Source organism: Epinephelus moara, chromosome 7, assembly GCF_006386435.1.
Source record: "Epinephelus moara isolate mb chromosome 7, YSFRI_EMoa_1.0, whole genome shotgun sequence".
Classification (NCBI taxonomy): Eukaryota; Metazoa; Chordata; class Actinopteri; order Perciformes; family Serranidae; genus Epinephelus; species Epinephelus moara.
Window position 1 is genome coordinate 17,743,662 of NC_065512.1, and position 19,059 is coordinate 17,762,720.

The 19,059-nt window shown below is 40.8% G+C and overlaps 1 protein-coding gene across 4 annotated transcripts in view; it reads right to left on the reverse strand.

The window, feature by feature from the left end:
- Nucleotides 1-1,971: 1,971 nt before the first annotated feature.
- The window catches only part of sytl5 (synaptotagmin-like 5), a 60,664-nt gene continuing 43,576 nt past the window's right edge, over nucleotides 1,972-19,059 (reverse strand). For 3 of the 4 annotated variants that reach the window (XM_050049126.1, XM_050049125.1, XM_050049127.1), the window contains 8 exons: nucleotides 13,923-13,988; nucleotides 10,933-11,111; nucleotides 9,983-10,085; nucleotides 9,729-9,890; nucleotides 9,517-9,625; nucleotides 7,883-8,021; nucleotides 6,427-6,635; nucleotides 1,972-5,517 (listed from right to left, as the gene is read on the reverse strand). In XM_050049126.1, coding sequence (XP_049905083.1) covers nucleotides 5,375-5,517; nucleotides 6,427-6,635; nucleotides 7,883-8,021; nucleotides 9,517-9,625; nucleotides 9,729-9,890; nucleotides 9,983-10,085; nucleotides 10,933-11,111; nucleotides 13,923-13,988 — 1,110 coding nt within the window. In that variant the 3' untranslated portion in view covers nucleotides 1,972-5,374. The remainder of the gene's footprint in view (nucleotides 5,518-6,426; nucleotides 6,636-7,882; nucleotides 8,022-9,516; nucleotides 9,626-9,728; nucleotides 9,891-9,982; nucleotides 10,086-10,932; nucleotides 11,112-13,922; nucleotides 13,989-19,059) is intronic. The other variant, XM_050049128.1, reaches the window with a different exon arrangement.

Genomic DNA, 19,059 nt, shown 5'->3' on the forward strand with positions numbered 1-19,059 from the left:
CTGTTTTATCAGGCCTACATAGCCTAATCATGCTTCCGTGTTGCGCCATTCATTAAGATCCTATGTTTCTGTCATTCAAATAACAAGACTTGTGGTTTAATACTCTTAATTATAACAGCCAACTTATTGAAAAATGTCGGGTTTAAATCGGGCTCTGGCCCATAATTACAGTTAATTGGACGGGACGGGCCGGTCCGAACATAACGTGCACGGGCTCGGGCCGGGTCGGGCTGGATTTTTTGGGCCCGATCTAAGCTCTAAACTGAAGTCAGGATTTTATTGTGAGAGCTGATTCATTTAGGTAGTTGTTTACTCACTGGCACCTTAACTGTGGCGATATGCTGTTCAATATTCAGCCAATATGACCCAAAATGATTACTTTAAATCCGGGTTACGGGTCGGGCTGCGGGTCGTGTTTCAACGGGTCGGACCGGGTTGCGGTACTAATTGGCCTGATGCGCGGGTTTGCGGTTCGGGTGCGGGTTTGTACGTCGCCGGGTCGGGTCGGGGCGGATCTTGAAAACTGGACCCATGCAGGACTCTGGGTTGTCAGTTTTAATAAGAAATGAATCTACGTGGATACATTATGCGATGATTTATGAATACATTTAATATATTTAAAGATGTAATAGGCTGCATTTATGGGACTCACATCCCATCATAGCTCCATCTGAATAAAGGAGATTACGTGAATCAGAAGTCACTTTACAGTCAGCAATTCGATTAACCTCAGCCTAATATTGCAAGTATAAGCAACATTTCTTTCCAGTCCATACAGTATTTTTTGGGTTTGATTTTGTGTTACTGCCAAGTGCGTTTGGGCCTCATCAGATTGCATCTCCGTAAGAAGATATAGCAAATTATATCAAAATATATGAGCACTGTTAAGACATAAAAATGTGTCTATATTTTTCTGTATATTAGACACGCATTAACGCATCAAATTACTTAACATCACTTCACATTACCTATTAACACGCTCTGCAGTCTTTTCCCATCACACCTCACGCTGTTTAGCTGCAGCTGCTGTATTAGATTTTTTTTTTTTTTTTTTTTTGAGGAAGAAGTGTTCGAAGTCTTCATTTGTGGTCATTAAAATCTCAAATTCAGTTGGTGTGGAATAAGTGGCTGAGCTTTTAACTTGGCCCCCTGCCAATAAAAATCATCTCATCTGCATTGATGATGGCCTTAGACTGTATAAAAATAATGGACATAGCCACTGGGACGTCACCCGTTGGTTTGTGGACTCCAGTTTTAAAGCTTTGAGTTCTGCTTTTCTGCATGTAAGGTTTTTTTGGAGACAAAAGCCAGTCAGGATAAGGAGAGAGCAACTGGATAGAGAGACAAACTTGTTTCACTGGCAGATATTTGCTCTTGGTCCAAAGTGCTGTTGAGTGTTTAACAAGTAAATCTTGGGATGCATTTGACAAACACTGGTGAAGAAAAAACAATAAAATATTCAAACATGAAAAAAGCAAATTTAAGGTACATGTGTGTAGAAAAGCAGGATGTCATGGGGACTTGTGATAAAAGGTTTGGTCACATGTTCATCAAACAAAAACCCAACCTTGGCAGGTCTTCAGCAAGGGCACAAACCAGGAGACAAAAACTGAGCCCGACCTTTTATGCATTCAGTCACAGGTGTGAACTGTTTGGATAATTAGGACAACAGGTGGAAGATAACGAGTGTCATTCAGAAAGTACTCCCCCAAAACAAACTCTTTAAAACACTCGCAGAAAATAAATTATAATAAAATAAAGGTAAAAATGGTTATTGAAATCAATATATAGCCTTTCCCTGGGTGAAAGTCTTCTAGATTTTTATATCTTACATAACAAGAAGTAAGAGTATACTTTCCAGACTCTTTGGAGACTGTATTTTTTTGGTCGTCAGAAACACATAGACAACAATTAATCAGGCATATACATAATATTCTCCACCAAAAAAAGACAAGCCGTCAGTCTATGGAAAGATGCGTTTATTTCAAAATATTCCTGTAACACGTTTGGGACAAAATAGGTTTGAATACAGTGAGTTTGACGCTTGGAAACCAGACACAACAGAGATAGTGCATGCTGTACATCAAAGAGTTTCTTCAGTAATCAGGTATTGCACGAGCCTCTCATCTAAAGTATGTAGTACAGTGAACACCATGTATTATTACTATAATTGTGCAGTGTGAAACTGTTGTGCCCTGGGAGTTCAGAGCGGAGGTGCTGCCAAGGACAAGCGCGACAAAATTGGCATTCCACATGAGAAATGGTCGCACAGGGTTTAGGTTGAGAATCGTTTTTGTGAATTTCGTGATTCATCACAGGAGGGTGGATGGCCGAGCCCGGGGCGACAGCGACAAGGTGACTGCGACTGACTCATTATTAGGCTCCCCCTGAGATGAAGGCAGCTCGCCTCAGTGCTGACTCACTCTGTAACACACAGCCTCTGTCTCAGGGTTCCTGCACTTAAAATCACACTTGTAAAATGTGTAAAATGATGTAAATATCAGTGCTTTATATAACCATCTTTTGTTCTTCTACCTCTGTTTTATCTAATACCATGCAGTTTCTATTATCACACTGATACAGTGTTAATTTACATCGAAGCTAATCTAAACTGTGTCATCTCTCTACATTTTTTTTAAAATCTGAAAGCCAGAGGTGGAAAGTAACTAACTACAAGCAAGGGCGTAAGCTTCTTTTGAACACTGGGGGGAGGTTTAAGGGTCCTTCCCCCGATAATTTAAGTGTCAAACACTTAATTTCCTGCATTCTGGTGAATTTTTATGCACGAATTTGTGCCTTGTCTGCATCGATTTATGGTGTAAATGTCTTTAATTTCATAAAGTCCTGCTATTTTTTATTGTGGTGGGAGGTTATGCTCTAAATATTGGAGGGAAGTACCCATATCCCCCGTGAAATCTACACCTGTCACAAGTAGGCTACTTTTTACTGTAAGTACATTCTTCAAGAACTTGTACTTTCTTTTAAAATGCTGAGAGTTGATCGATCAATTGAAAGAAAATAACGTGCCAACGATTTTGCTTTCAGTTAACTGGTTGTCATTTATGAAGCAAAGAGACTGAGTCTGATGATGAGTATGATGCTCACTGTGTTCACCACGTTAGTTTACCCCAGTAGTTCCCATCTGGTCCAGTCACGGGATCCAGATTTCTCCTTAGTCATTAGTTCATGGTTCACAGTTTAATTTATTCAACGCCATACCTGCGTTTGGCCATGCCATTGAGCTGGTTTACTTTCTCTGTCTGTTAGTCACTCACTCATAAATAAACCTCTGTGTCAGAAATTCTCTCTGTACTTCAAAATAAAGTGTGTTTTATACAGACTTGACACATTCATGAGTCACTTGCGGTCCATTCAGAATGGACCACCAGTTAAGAACCACTGGTTTAGCCTGATAGCATGATTGTATTTCCCAGTTAGCATTAAACACAAACTGTCATTAGTTTTGCTGGTATTTGGTCATAAACCAATTTCCTGTATAAAAATTTTGACCTGATGATAACGCTAAAGAGACATCAGCAAATCACCAATCACTCTAGAGGAACCGTGAAAGTTTGCACCAAATTTCATGCCAATCCATCCAACAGTTGTTGAGATGTTTCGCTCAAAACCTACAGTGCTAGAGTAAAACACATGTTCGCTAAAGTCATCGGGATTCATCCTCTGGGAGCCATGAATGTTTGTAAATGTCATGACAATCCCTCAAATAGTTGTTGAGATATTTCAGTCTGGACCAAAGTGGTGGACCCACCAAACGTCTGACAGCGCCTGACCCTCTAAGCAAACGGTCTGCCATCGGTCAGTGTCGGTGTCTTAGATTTTTGGGTGTGTCCAGCACTCTTGGCCCTACTCGGCCCTTGTTGGCTTTTTTTCAGCTGATTCAGCATGTTGAATCGACATCGGAGACGGTGTGAATGAAAGCAATCCTATTAACAGTTCAGCTCAGTGAGAAGACAAATGGAAGTGAGGAAAGTAAACAAATGGCTAAAGTCATGAGATCAAAACAAACTTGTTATAATTAGTGGGATTATTCTTAAGCTATTGAGTTCTTTAGCAGAAACAGTTCACTATTGATATTGTTCACTAGTGCACAATAAATATAATTTGTTCCTTTGTGCTAACTGGCTAACTAGCATCCTAAATCTGTCCTGTCTGTATTCCAGTTTTCCTTTTTGAACGACGAATACAGACTGCCGCCACCTGCTGGTATGGAGAGTTATTTCCTCTCATGCAGGCGCAGAGTGTACGTGCCAGTTGGCCATTGGCTGTAGTCTTTGTTTGTGTTCAGCTCAAGTTTTTGGTGGAGACACAGGTGATGTGAGGTGACGCAACACTCGGCCTTCAATGCTACTAGTTCTTTGATGTTGGTTCCGTGTGTCTGGGCCTTTTAAGTGTTGAGAGGATTTTGTTTCAGTGTATGTATCTTTGAGTTTTAGATTGTTATATCAAGCAGTCAACACAAGCTTTCAAAACCTGAAGTTGCCTACGGCTTTGGAAATTTTTATAGCTATTTTTCTCAAATATTCTGGCATTTCATAAATTTTTAATCAAATGACCAACACAGTTGCACTCCTAGTTTTTTGGGTAAATTCTAAAATCAGTAATTATACTGTTGCCCCAGGCAGAATAACAGAGCAGCCTGCAGGAGGATACTCCATTTTGCTGCGATATTTTCCCTCATGAAGTGATCTAAAACGTGTAAATAAAGATGGTTACTACTTTGAGAGCAGCGGAGATAAACAAGTCTTCAAAAGTGCTACCGTTGCTACTAAAGCCTACTGCTTGAATGAGACAGTAGTACTGGTCACTTTCCACCTCTGTACAAAACTGTTTCCAGGGGATGAATCTCAGCATCATCGTGTGCTTTAGACCAGGATGCAGCTTGGTTACTTATAAAGGGAATGTCTAGGTCTCTACGTTATTGATCAGTGCCTCATCTAACGCCTTACAGATATGACTCTGGTTCATGAATCACAGAGACGAGGACGGGCACGTCAGGATTCACACTGTGTGCTTATTCGGCTAGGTACAGTAAGTTACACACAACACATGTTTTTCATATACAGCAGTAAACAGCAGTGCTTAGTCAAGACTAGATGCTTTGGAGGGCACGAGGGGGGGCACATGTGGATGAGTGTGTAAGGCATGACTGGCTGAACAGGGCATCTCAGGGGGGAAAGAAGTAGGGAGAGAGGGACAGTCTCTATTCCTGTATGAGCGTTCCAGTCCAGGACCCTTTGTTTATTTCTTGACCGTTCCACTTCACCAGCTCTCTCCTCACCTCGCCTTCACATCACCTCTCCTCCTCCCTCTCTTTATTCTCTTTTGTCCTCTCTTGCCTGTGCTGTGATTCAGCTCATGTGTTGTACTTGCGCATGCTGGATCGCAGCATCAGAGTGCACTCCTGAGGGACTTCTGGGTTTTCAATCATGCGTTGCCACAGCCGCTGTTCCTCCCCGTATGAGTCCATCCAGTCTACCTCGTTCCCGTAGCTTGTGCCTTCGGGGGAAAAGAGACAAACATTTGTTTTACTTTGTTGGAACTACCAGAGCGCCCCGAGGACAGTAACAGTCTCTCAGCACTCACGCTTTGGAAAGTAGATGAAATGATATCTGTAGGTAACTTTATAACAATGGATGAATGAATGAAGTTTTCATGTTGTGCTGGCACAGACAAGACACAGATCCAGAATATGTCTTTAAATTTTCAATCATCTCTACGCCAGAATTCAGTGTTTCCGCAGGTTTTAATCACCTGGTTGTTTGTTTTGGAGAAGAAGAGACCGATTCAGCTCCTGGTGAAAACCTCCTGAACAATGAACACTGGAGGAATCCTAACCAGAAGTTTCACCTGGTTACAATCTGCAGTCCTCACCACTATATGCCACTAAATCCCCCTAAATCTGACACACTCTTTCTTTAAATTATCGTAGTGTGTACAATACAAAAGAAAATGGGCCACTTCTCCCAAATCACACAGCTCACACAATCTGTTTTCCCTTTGTTCATTTTTCAATCTGCCAACCTCAATAGCCCAAGGCTGAATACCAGCTCTCGACTGTGCAACTAAAGATCTTTGGCTTCCAGATGTGTCACTCCTGACTCTGGACTTCTCTTTGTTGTGCAGACATGTCCTTCATTTGGGTTTTTACAAGATATTTTCAAGCCTTTTTTCTTTGAACTTGGATAAAAGCTTGTTTTTATGAAGTAAGCATTCCAGCAAAAATGACTGCTGTAGATAAACAGCATGAGCCTCCAGTAAAGCTCCAGTGAAGCTCTCCAGCCCGTGGAGAACTGTGCAGCCTTTCAGAGGTTTTAACCATCTTATTTGAAATTCTGTGCAAGACTTTGACCTTATAATGTCTACTGACAAAGTCTAACCAGATACTTTTCTTTTCCTTTCACACACCTGTGCCAGCTCCGAGCCTGACCCCTCCCAGGAAGACGTTGCTGGCCAGGGCTTCTTTGTCCCACACGGTGAGCTCTAGGCAGACGTTGTTGAGGTCTCCTGGCTGCAGGCCGCAGTAGGTGAAGGTGTGGTTCCACTGTGGGTTCACGGTGCGTCGCTCCACCACCGTCTTGTGCTTTGTTGACTTGTTACTGTCAGGGAGGAGGTATCTGAGGGGAAGATACAACTTTATGATGGGCTGCGCTTTTCAAAATCACATCTACTGTAAAAAGGGAGAAAGCCAGAAAGGTTACTAGGGGTGGTAAAGTCTTGTTGGTTTGTTGGTATCATGGATTGATTACTGAACATGTCTACAAGTTACAGGCCCTGAAGTAGAGGTACAGAGTCTGTACAAAATGTTAATATTTCCATTTTAAAAGTCAGTCAGAAGACTACAAACAGAAATAAAACACAGACAAAACAAAGACATACAATACATCCATAAAGAGAAGCAACATGACTACAAAAGATACAAAATTACAGACACAAAACAATCACAAAGATACACAAACAACCACAAAAAAGTAAAATACAAACACAAAGAGACACAAACAACCACTGAGACACAAAACTACCACAAAGAGACACAAACCAACTGCAAAGAGACAAGAAATGACCACAACAATACACAAACAACCACAAAGAGACACAAAACAAACACAAAGAGACACAAAACAAACACAAAGAGCCCCAAACAACCACAAAGTGACACAAAACAAACACAAAGAGCCCCAAACAACCACAAAGATAAACAAAACAACCACAAAGAAACACAAAACAACCACAAAGATACACAAAACAACTACAAAGAGCCCCAAACAAACACAAAGAGACACAAAATGACCACGAAGAGACACAAACCAACTACAAAGAGACAATAAATTACCACAATACACAAACAACCACAAAGAGACACAAAATTAACACATAGAGCCCCAAACAGCCACAAAGGTAAACAAAACGACCATGAAGAGACACAAAATGACCACAAATATAAACAAAATGACCACAAAGAGATACTAAAAAAACACAGAGACACAAACCAACTACAAAGAGACAAGAAACGACCACAATGATACACAAACAACCACAAAGATACAAAAAACAACGACAAATATAAACAAAACAACCACAAAGACACACAGAATGACCACAAAGTCTGTTTAACTTTGGTGGTCTTGCCTATTTTTAGAGTTACAAGTATCAGCTATTTTTTGATGTTACTCATATTTATAGAATATTTACAGTTGTTTATTTTGCATTAGTTCATTACACTAAATAACTTTATGATGTAGAGTTTATTATTGCCAAGAATCATGGCTTTTATTTAATTCTAATTTTATAAATATGACACTGCCCCTGTTCTTTAACACTGCCCCCATTCAAGTTCAACCCACTCTTGAAGGGAGCAACTCACCCTTTCACAAAAGGATCAGAGGTGCCTCCGGACTTGACAGCAGTTAGATTTTTGGCTCCTTTGACCAGCAGCTCAACCATGCCCCCCTTAGGTAGAGTGAAGTTGCTCGTCTTCTTGCCTTTTAGGAACCCTTTCTTCACTGAGGCGGGAGAGACGCGGACAGACACAAAGAGTATATCATCCTCATTTTGAAAGGTTTCAGCTTACACAACACTTGAGAGACAAAACAAGTTTGTAGTAAAGTTGCATAACGAGGAAAACGTGTATGTCTGCATCACAGACGCACATGTGCACCTTGTGTGTACGCAAGCCAAGCTCGTACACTCTGGACATGGACTCATGAAAATAAGTGTGCACAGCTTGTCGTTGTTGTTTTAACAAAGAAAGAATAATCTACATTCAGGTGTCACAACAACTGAATGAGTAAGAAATAAAATGAACTCATACATAAATACATACAGACAAAAACTATGTGTATGTTCTCCGTAAGTAAGGCTATGAAGGAGGCTCTGTCCTGAGTGGTGGAGTCAGGAGGCAGGCATCAGAGGTGCGGAGGCTGTGGGAAGGAGTGTGGCCACGGAGGTAGGAGGGGGCCTGGTTATGGAGGGCTTTATAAGTGAGGAGAAGGATTTTGAATTGGATGCGCTGTGGGACAGGAGGCCATATGGCAGCAGGACACAGCCGCGACAAAACAGAGGAACCAGGTGCACAGAATCGATCAGATAATAATAATCAGGTGGATGATTATGATGAGGAGGAGGAGGATGTGGACCGCACACAGAATGTGGAGGACAGCTCTGCCAGTTCATGCAGCTGCGGCGCCAAATGAAAGACAGGGAGGGAGTGATGACAGCCAGATAGGTAAATCCAGTGGAGAGAGGCAAAGGAGGAAATGTGTCTTTTCATTTTGTCAGTGGCAAGATTTCTGTGTGTGACAACTGTTTTTTGAGTGAAGGATTTAAAAAAAGGCATCCCAAAAAAACTGACTCAGCGTGCAAAGGCCTTAAGTGGTCAAATTATTTAAGCAGAAAAAGGATTTTTAACAACCTGACAATTACCTAAGCCACTTGTTACAACTTAAAGGGCTTTTAAAACAATTAGTACATAAGAAAAATAAATCGCAGCTGTAGAGAAAAGTGGATCCATGAGGTGGTGGACCGTGCAGAAGGATCTTAAACTGAACTAGCAGTATTTCAGATTTGATAACAAGCAGGAGACGGTGCACAGAGGCAAGGATTCGGACCATATCATCTACTTCTGCATCTTGACCGCAGTCAACACTAATTAGAGATGGGGAGCAAAATTCTCTGGAATTCTAACATTGAATTGTGCCAAAACATTTTTAGGTCAGATGGGGGAAGGAAGTGCTAAACTCTGCGTTGGAAAGAAATATTTAAGTCTGTTAACAAGCCACCTTCCACTGGTGGGTCACTCATTATTACAAACTCACGCTGTGCAGGCAGAGGTCGGTCTAACCCACAAACTTTATTTTAAATTGTAGCAGAGATCCGAAAGTTTCCAAGTATACCAAAATGTCATGCTTAGTTTCTGCTGATCTGTTAAGGCAAATATCCGAGCAGTTAGAGCATTATATATAATGTAATATATAATGGTCGTGGCAGTTATGACTGTACCTTGCACTTGGTCCAGAGGCAGCGTGAGGTTCTTCTCTGCAGGTATGTACTTCAGCACCACAGTCAGCTCTCCTTTATACTGCATTGTGGTGTCTATGTTGCTCTCCACCTACACAAACATCGTTCACAATCCTCTCAAACACTTCTTATCTTTGTGTGTGTGTTTGTATAAAAAAGAATGCATCATGTGTGGTGCTGATTTCAGTTCCTACCCTGGGCTGCAGCGCGTACCAGTCCTCTATCTGGGAATCAAACTCCCAGGAGTCAAAGGTCAGCTCCACCTCTCCCAGGAAGCTGTTGTGCCCGAACCGGTCGTGGTGCCACACGGAGACCTGCAGGGTTCGAGTCTCCAGCTGCGAGTGGCTGATCACGTACTGCGTCACACAGGAAACAACGTGAGCGTAATGATTTTAAAGTTTTGCGTTCAGGAACTTCTGCAGGGTTATTGAGTTTTTCAGCCACTGACCCTCAGATTCTCATTGAAAACAGGGTTAATGGTGTTGGCCTTGATGCTCGTCTTTCTCTTGCTCTGTCGTGACGTATCTGGCAGAAGGTACGTCTTCACATAACTGCAATGAAAAGACACAGTGACTCAGCTTGGTCGATCAATGGAAGAAGATGGACACAACAACACGAAATATCAGCTGCCTCTGATTTATTACGGTAGATACTGAACAAGTGAATGGAACAGTGAACTTTTGACAGTAACATGTACTGAAACAAATAAATATTACCTATTAAAGATAACACAGAACACTGAGAATTAAAATTGAATTAAAGGAATATTCTGATGTTTTAGAAAATGTGTTTTGTGTGAAATCAACCTCTTTGAATCAGGAGCACAAAAATACTAAGTCATTTCTGGGTTTTAGGATTAATTCCTGGAGCACTCTGTGGTCAGAGAAGTGTTTTTGCACAACATTATGATGTCAAAGTAAAGCTGACCTTTGACCTTTTGGGCATAAACTGTCATCACTTCATTATTTTATTCTATTAGACATGGGTATGAAACTTTGTCGTAATTAGCATATGAATTTTTGAGTTATGGCCAAAAACATGTTTTGTTGGGTCACAGTGACTTTTTCTAAATATAACCAGTTCATCGTCAAGTTCAAGTGGACGTTGGTGCCAAATTTGAAGAAATTCCCTCGAAGGCCTTCGTGAGATATCTTGGGACGGTGGCTGAATGGACAGACGGATGGATGGACTAAAGCCTCTGGCCAAGGCTGTCGCTGGCACGGAGGCATAAAGATATATTGATGTGTGAATTCATCACACTGACAAAAATGCCTTGTGTGTAAAGGCCTTAATTCAAACAGCAAGTATTTCCAAACATGTTGGCGTATTCCATGGTCACACACACTGAGCCAATACAGCAGATAAACTCGTATTATCTGCGTGTGTTTGCGCTCTTACCTGTCCGTACGCTGCCTCCTCTCATCTCCTGTCGCCAGGTTGTGACACTCTTTCACCAGAACGTTGAGAGCACCGGTTTTGTAGCTGTAGCTGATGTTCAGCAGGATCTCGCCGCTCACCCGGGCGTTGCCATAGTCACCGGTCTCACTGTACATGCTCATCATGCTGTTTATACTACTCTGTTGGGCAAAGACCGGAGATTAGAGGGGGTGGAGATGTGCGAAGGGGAGGAAGGTCAAAGGATGAAAAGAGAGTTGAATAGGTGAGGAAAGAAAACAGAGAGGAGCACATGAGGTACAACACATAAAAGACAGATGAGGGATGACAAAGAAAACAAGATGTGAAGTGTTACAAAGCGCTGATGAAATATGGGAGAAATAAAACAGCTGCGGCCCTTTATTAACTTGAATCTGTGGCAATATCATGGTAATGTGAGAGGTAAGGTTAAGCATGGCAACCCAGTCTCACATCAAGATGTGTAACAGCTAGTCAGGTCCACAATAAAGGCTCTTAACTTGTGAGATGCCTACGTACTATGTCGTGTGACTGCCAAGTTTCTTCATTCAATTGATTGTCAGTAGAATATGCAATATTTAATATAGTTTTGGCATTAAGTCTCAGCTGCACTAGACATTATATAGAGTCACTATCTATGTCTTTGTGGAGGAATGTAGCCATGACATATTTTGATATGAGACTGAGCTGCAGATGGTCGTAAACTGTAGACCTTAGACTTCAGACACATCAGGAAGATGAGGGTGTGCAGGAAGAGTGATGCAGAAATGAGTCCTAAAGGCAGAAATCAGTTAGCATTTTTGCACCTCCACTTCCCTCATCTGGAAGTCAATGGGTTTTTTGAAATGTTCACGTTTCTTTCTACGAAATAAAATATGTTAGCAAATACCCCACTTGTGAATTTTGAGCTTTCACTTGTCTTAATAAGACGGTTGCAACAAGTGGCTAAATGAGACTATAGAATGTCATCATGCCGAACGTAGCTTTACAGCTTTGTTGTGTTGGTGATGCTGAAGTCATGTGACCATAATGGTGTTTGTGAGGATTATCTTGCTGAAGAAAACGTAACTATCATAAACATTTGTTTGCCACAGAGCTCATTATCTGCATTAAAACGCCATTGGCTTTTTGACGAGGGAACTAGAGTGACACAAACTTTCAGCCTGCAGAAAAACATCATCCCAGCAGCACTCTGCCCAAAAATATAGTATTTAGACAGCACAGTTCTTAATGACACTCGCCTGGATAAATACAGGTTTTTAAAAAAGTAAAAAAATGTGACCAAAATCAAATAATTTTAGATTGTTCTGTGGTGCATGCCACTAGTTTGCAGTTTGTATTATGTCCAAAAATCCTCTCCATTGTTACTGGATCTAGGACGCAATAATTACAGGATGAAATTACTCCTTTTCAGGAATGATCGACAGAGTTTGAAAAGGTGGCTGCATGTTAAAAAGGACGTGTAATAGAGCAGACAACTTGGCTACAGTATTTCTTTTATGAATTAACAAGTGAGAGGATGAGGTGGAAGCACTTTACTGACACTGATTTCACTGTGGGATTTAATGCTTTTAGAGTTTCTCTCAGAATAAGTCACTTTGACATGTTTGGTTGAACCCGCTTGTTTCTGTGAGTGGGAAGGTGGGAGGCGGACAATGGAGAGGTTGTGGATTTCAAAATAGGCTGCAGTTATTCATGTCATTATCACCATTGTTTTGGTTAGATTGCGAAACAAAAACTGCAAGTAGGATCGCAACTAATGATCATGATCATTGTTTAATGACACAGGTGTGGATTTCATGGGGGACGCAGGGGACACGTCCCCTCAATATGTAGAATATAGCATTTGTCTGCATCACTAAAAAACATGAAAGGAGGAGAAGACTTTGATTTTGACAAAATCAAAGACAGTTACACAATGAAGTGATGGAGAATGGGCACAAATTGGTGCAGGAAAATTCACCAGAATGCAGGAAACTTATATATATACTGGCCTCTTTATTAGGTACACCTTGCTAGTACCGGGTGAACTTCAGCAGGTTGTCTTGACCATGTCTACAAGCCTAAAAGCACTGAGGTGCTGCCACATGATTGGCTGATTAGCTGTTTGCATTAATGAGCAGTTGAACAGGTGTACCTAATAAAGTGGCTTGTGAGTATATCTGTACGTACTCTCACATAAGACAAAGAAAGGCAGCAAATCCTCACAATTGAGAAGCTGAAACTAAAAAAATCATGTTTGAAAAATGACTGACTACTTAAAGTCTGATTGCAGGTAATGTAAAAATAAAAATCTCGGTCAAAGCGGGCAGGTAGATGAGATAAAAGGAACAAAAAATGATCAAATACTCAGAGGAAAAAGTCAAAATGTCAGTGTTTGTAAGAGGAGTGAAAACCGCCAATCATGTGGTCTTATAATTTACCATCCATAAAGTTAACGTCACATTAACTGTGGAACTGTGTATTGACCCATGTGGCTGCGCCTCCTGAGCTTCATAGATTGCCAAATTAAAAAGCTTGAAGAGCACATTCTGCCTCCTCGTATACCTCGAGTACCTGCAAAACTCATTTCATGAACAAAAGACTCCAAATCATTACAACCACAGCAGGTAATTTCGTCTGGCACACGTGACCGTTGTAGCTCTGGACAGGATTTAACTGGTCTAATCCACTGATAATAATGCTGTCTGTCTGGAAAGAAAGCCAGAGTTGAGCCACGCTGTGCTTCTTCTACTGGAAAGTCTACCTCACTTACATCCTGCTGGGAGCCGGCGTGATTAATGACTAAAAGTTTAATGTGAGGAGCTTAGACTTTAATGGAAATAGATGGAGCCACCACCACATTAACAAACACAAACACACACTGAATATACTGGTGTATTCAGTTGTATGTCATATTTGTGCTGCATTTTTGCAGTTACATAATGTATAGGTGGAGATAAACGCATGCACAAACATGGAGAGAGGAGACTTACAGTCTCAGCATCCGAGTCAGGGACATTGAGGTACCCCCACCGTCTCTCTGAGCCAGGAGTGGAGGACTAGCAGCAGATTCATTTATGAGATAGAGAGATCAACGGGAAGGCAGGAAGTAGGGAAGGAAAGAGGGGAAGGAAGGAAAAAGAGGAGAAGAAGAAGAGAGATCTGAGCGCTTTGATGTGTTAGTGATCGGCAGACCCCGAGCACAGACCCTCAGGCCCCCCGAGGACGAGCTGCAGAAACCCTGTCTACAGCAGCGCAGCCAGAAACCACATTACACACTGTTACCATGGTGATTATCAGATGAAACTGCAGAGATTACAACTCATCTGGAACCAACATACTGGACACACAAACAAACAGGGCAACAGTCAGAATGAGGAAGACATGCAGTTATTCCGCAATGTTTATTATGAAAATATATCATCACATAATATTTAGAGTGTTTTCTGAATAATTTATAGAGACGTTATCGTCGTAGCTTAAGTGATGATACAGACTGAGATATCTAAACAACTACTGGATGGATTGTTGTTAATGTTTTACAGACATACATGCTGTTTTTGAAAATATACATTATGTTGACTTTGGTGATCCTCCGACTTTTCATCTAGCGCCCCCTGCAGGTTTATATTTGTAGTTCTGAGGAATGACTGTATAAAAATAATTGGCGTAGCCACCGTAAAGTCACCCATTGGTTTGTCGACTCCCATTTTGAAGCCGGGCATTGAAGCCAATTTTCGTGGTCCTTCACGTGATGCCCTCTGGTCATGAAAAACTTTCCCCATTGCCTTGCATTTTTTTTCTTGTTAATTGTTGTCAACATTTGTACATCAGTATAACATATACCTAAACTGAAGTTTATTGTATTAGACTACCACGATCCTCAACCTGTGATTTATGATTTTCTTTTCCCCCTCTCATTTTTATTTATTTCCTGTCTGATTTATTTATTTTTTATTTTATTTTATTTTATTTTACTTTGTTTTATTTATTTTATTTTATTTTATTATCTTTAAATTCATACTTTTGGAGTTGGAGGTGGGGGTGATTACGTGTGTTAAATACTCAGAGGTTGTACCGAGATTTTATTTTGGTGTCCTTCTCTTCTTTAGTGTCCTTGTGACACGTGTTTGTGGATTTATATCCTCACATACTGGATGTGTGTATGTGCATGTCTTTGTGTATTGGTGTTTAATCAATAAAGATTCTGTATGAGAAAAAAAATGTCAGAAAACAGTGAAACATGGGCTGTGTAATTTTTACAGAGCCCAAGGTGAAGTATTCAAATAGTAAGTTTTATTTGACCAACATTCTAAAAATCCAAAGCTATTTAGTTTTTTTTTTTCACGTTAAAAAATTACTTAAAAGATTATTTGAATCACAAAATAGTGTCAAATTATTTTTTGTGGTTTAGGGCCCAAATGCATCTCTGACTTTCTTCTACACTATGAACCATTCAGACCTCTCAGGTCTTCAGGGACAGGTCTGCTGTGTCCCCAGACTCAAAACTAAACATGAAGAATCAGCGTCTAGTTTTTATGCTCCATATTTCTGGAACAAACTCCCAGAAAACAGCATGTCTGCTACAACTCTCTGTTCTTTAAATCAAAGCTGAGGACTTTTCTGTTTGCCGCTGCCTTTCAGTAAATCAAATTTCTATTCATTTCTCACACTGCATTGTAACACTTATTCTTGTAGTTTGTACCTGTCTTGGTATATTTTAGCTTGTTTGAATTTTCTGTTCTATAGGTCTTCAATGGCATTTTTATTTGAAGGTCCTTTTACAATGTGTTCCTTTTGCACTTTGTCTCTTTGCTTGTGATGTTTGAATTGCCTTGTTGCCAAAATGTGCTAGATAAATAAAATTGCCTCTCCTAGCCCTCTGTTGATCGACTTATCAATTTGTCCACAGCTTGTTTTATGACCAAAAATCTACAAAACTAATAACATTCTCATTATTCTGTCTGCCCCATTTATATTTGTAAAAGTAGACTATTGATTTAAATCTTTCTGAAACAGCTTCAACAAATACTGAACATTAAAACCACCATAAACACAGGATTCATTGCAGAACTTGTATTTTAAGCTAAAGGTGTACCTAATAAACTGACAACAGCTGTGTACACGTGTTGCTCATCATGATTCATTAGTAAAACTGAACAGACAGAATAAAAATAAAAGTTCTCCTGTCTAGCTGGTGATGTAAACAGCACTATTAAATAAACAGCTCTAATACTGCCTCTGTTTTGGTTTCATTATCTGTCCCGAGCCCTCCATGAGGTGAATCATAGCAGCAGGCTGAGTATATTAGAGCCTGATTCAAAGGCAGACTCAGCTATCTGCATAATGTCTCTCATCACCTCCTTCCACTTCCATTCACGCTGAAAACAGCGGCTCAGTGACGGCTGTTAGTCATTTATGAGACGACACGATAAATGTCAGGCAGGCAGGATGTCTGTCTCGCCTGTTTACCTATGCAGTTCTCACATTTCAAACACATACACAGCACAATGAACGTCCCATGAGTCAGGAAATAAGCCAATTATTTAGGCTATTTAAATAACTGGATTTTCTGCTAGACTAAGTACTTTATAGTCAGTCATGAGACAATAACGTGTGACCGAGTCAACTCAAAGCCCAAGTGTAAACATGGGGAATCAAGTCAAGTAAAAAGGGTACCAATTTAATATGTCTGATAATAATACACAACAACGCTGACACACAGAGACACAGAAAACTCGGGCACATAAAACTAGCTGCAAACCACGGGTCTGACATCGCCAGACCAAATCACAGAAGCAAATTAGTTTGGAACCTCTCACTTCATTTTGGATTTCCAAGGGGTCCTGAGCAAGGCCATAGACCAAGATGCATCTGGACGCAATTGTATTAAACCAATCAGAGCAACTGAACATGTAACACTGCGCTGAGTGACGGACAAATGTAAACAGATTATGGCGTGCAGAGATGAGCTTTGATGGTGTAGCATCAGTATGTCTGTGAACGGGTGTTGCTAAGAAGTGTTTTCACAAGAGTTGAGACGAATACTCGGATTAAGTTTCCGGTATCGATAACATACTTTGAACAAATGCAAGTGTCACCTGATTAAAATGTGTCAATATTTGTACTTATGATGAAGCAAAGTCCCCATTTGGGTAGCTGTGTTTAGTCTCTTACTCTCGTGATTAAAGAGAGATAGTTCTGTAATTAATAAATATAGCAACTTCTGAACAACCCGTATCAACTTCAGGTTTATAATATCAACACCAGGTTAGGTCCCACTCAATTTCTTTTTAAATTACATCCACTTCTGTTTTAAACTCCGCCCATTCCGAGTACAGATACGGACACAGATACTGGTGTACTCGCTCATCACTATTTTTTACTCAGCCTGAGAACCAGATGAATCTGTGAGTGTGTGTTTTATTTGCTCTGGCAAATGCATCTGGTCCCTGTCCCATTCAAATAGGTTTCCAGCTGATCTGTCCCACTTCAGGCCAACCACAAATGCTTATCCAATACAGGGCATGTTTGAGACGAGCCCATAGGAACAGCAACATGAAGCTGATTTGACAAAGTGGCCAAATAGCGGAATTACAACAATTACAAATACACTTTTTTTTCATAGACTTACAGTGTGAAGGAGAAGTCTGTAAATCAGTGGATAATTTTTTTTGGTGCTTCAGCTTCCCAGTACGAACCCTTGAATAGCCCTTATGTTTAAATCATAATAATAGAAGTTGTACAATTCCCTAATAGCTATAGCTAGTTGAAATAGTTAGCTCAAAGTGATGGCACATCTAGTTTAGTTAAATAACCGCTTATCCTGTTGGGGGTCGCAGGGGTGCTGGAGCCTATCCCAGCTGACATTGGGCAAAAGGTAGGGTACACCCTGGACAGGTCACCAGACTATCACAGGACTGACACATAGAGACAGACAACCATTCATGTTTACACTCACATCTACGGACAATTTAGAGTCACCAATTAACCTGCATGTCTTTGGACTGTGGGAGGAAGCTGGAGTACCCGGAGAAAACCCAAAAAACACTTTAAACAATTTTGTAAAATATTGTAAAAAAAAACAAAAAAAACCCCTGTGAATATTGTTTTATAATATCCAGTCTATGAACACATTTGGAACCTGACGGCTGGTGTTGATGAAGGTGTATTTGAGTTCATCTGACAGGGTTGCAGGGGTTCGTCATAAGGCCCTGACACACCAAGCCAATGGTCGGCCACCTGTCAATGTTGGGCTGTCGGCAAGCGTCTGTTGCCCTAGTGTTTGAATTGGTGTCAGAGATGGGGGAGACCATCAGTGAATGAAAACACTCTGACCGGCAGTTCAACTCAGTGCACGAGAAGAAAAACGAAAGTGAGGTAAGTAAACAAACAGAGGGCGTGAGACCAAAACAAACTTGTTACATAAGGTAAGATTTTTTAGCCTTTGAGCTCTTTAGCAGAGACAGTTAGCGGTTGTATTATTTGTCACTAGCACTCTCTAAATATTATTTGTTCTTTCAAAATCAGATTGTGTTGTAATTGTGCTAACTGGCTAACTAGTGTCATGATGGTCTTCTGGTTTCCTTTTTTTGAATAACAAATACAGACCACTGTCATCTGCTGGTATGGAGAGTTATTTCCTCTCACGTAGGCGCAGAGCGTACGTGCTAGTTGGTCAGCTGTAGTCTTTATTGTGTGTTCATGTGCTTTTTGGCTGAGACACAGGCGAAGTGAGGCCATGCCACAGTTGGCTTTTGTCAATACGAGTTCTTTGATGTCAGTTTGTTGTGTCTGGGCCTTTAAACAAAAGGGTTGGGAACCACTGAGTGAATCTACCCTATAATACGATAAAAACTATGTTAACCTACCTTCAAATATGATCCTGCAACAGTTACTTCCGACACGCACGATGTCATCCTTCTCATTATCATACTACAAGTGAAGTTAATTTATGTAAATGCAGCAGGCCTCCTAAGTGTGCAGCAGCAGTGGAAGGTGTTCACGACACAAGCTGCCTGCAGAGCTCACACAATGTTTACACAGTCAACAACAGAACACAGAAACCTGACTCACACGTCAGGTGATGGTGAGTATGTGTGTGTGTGTATATATGCACACGTATATGTT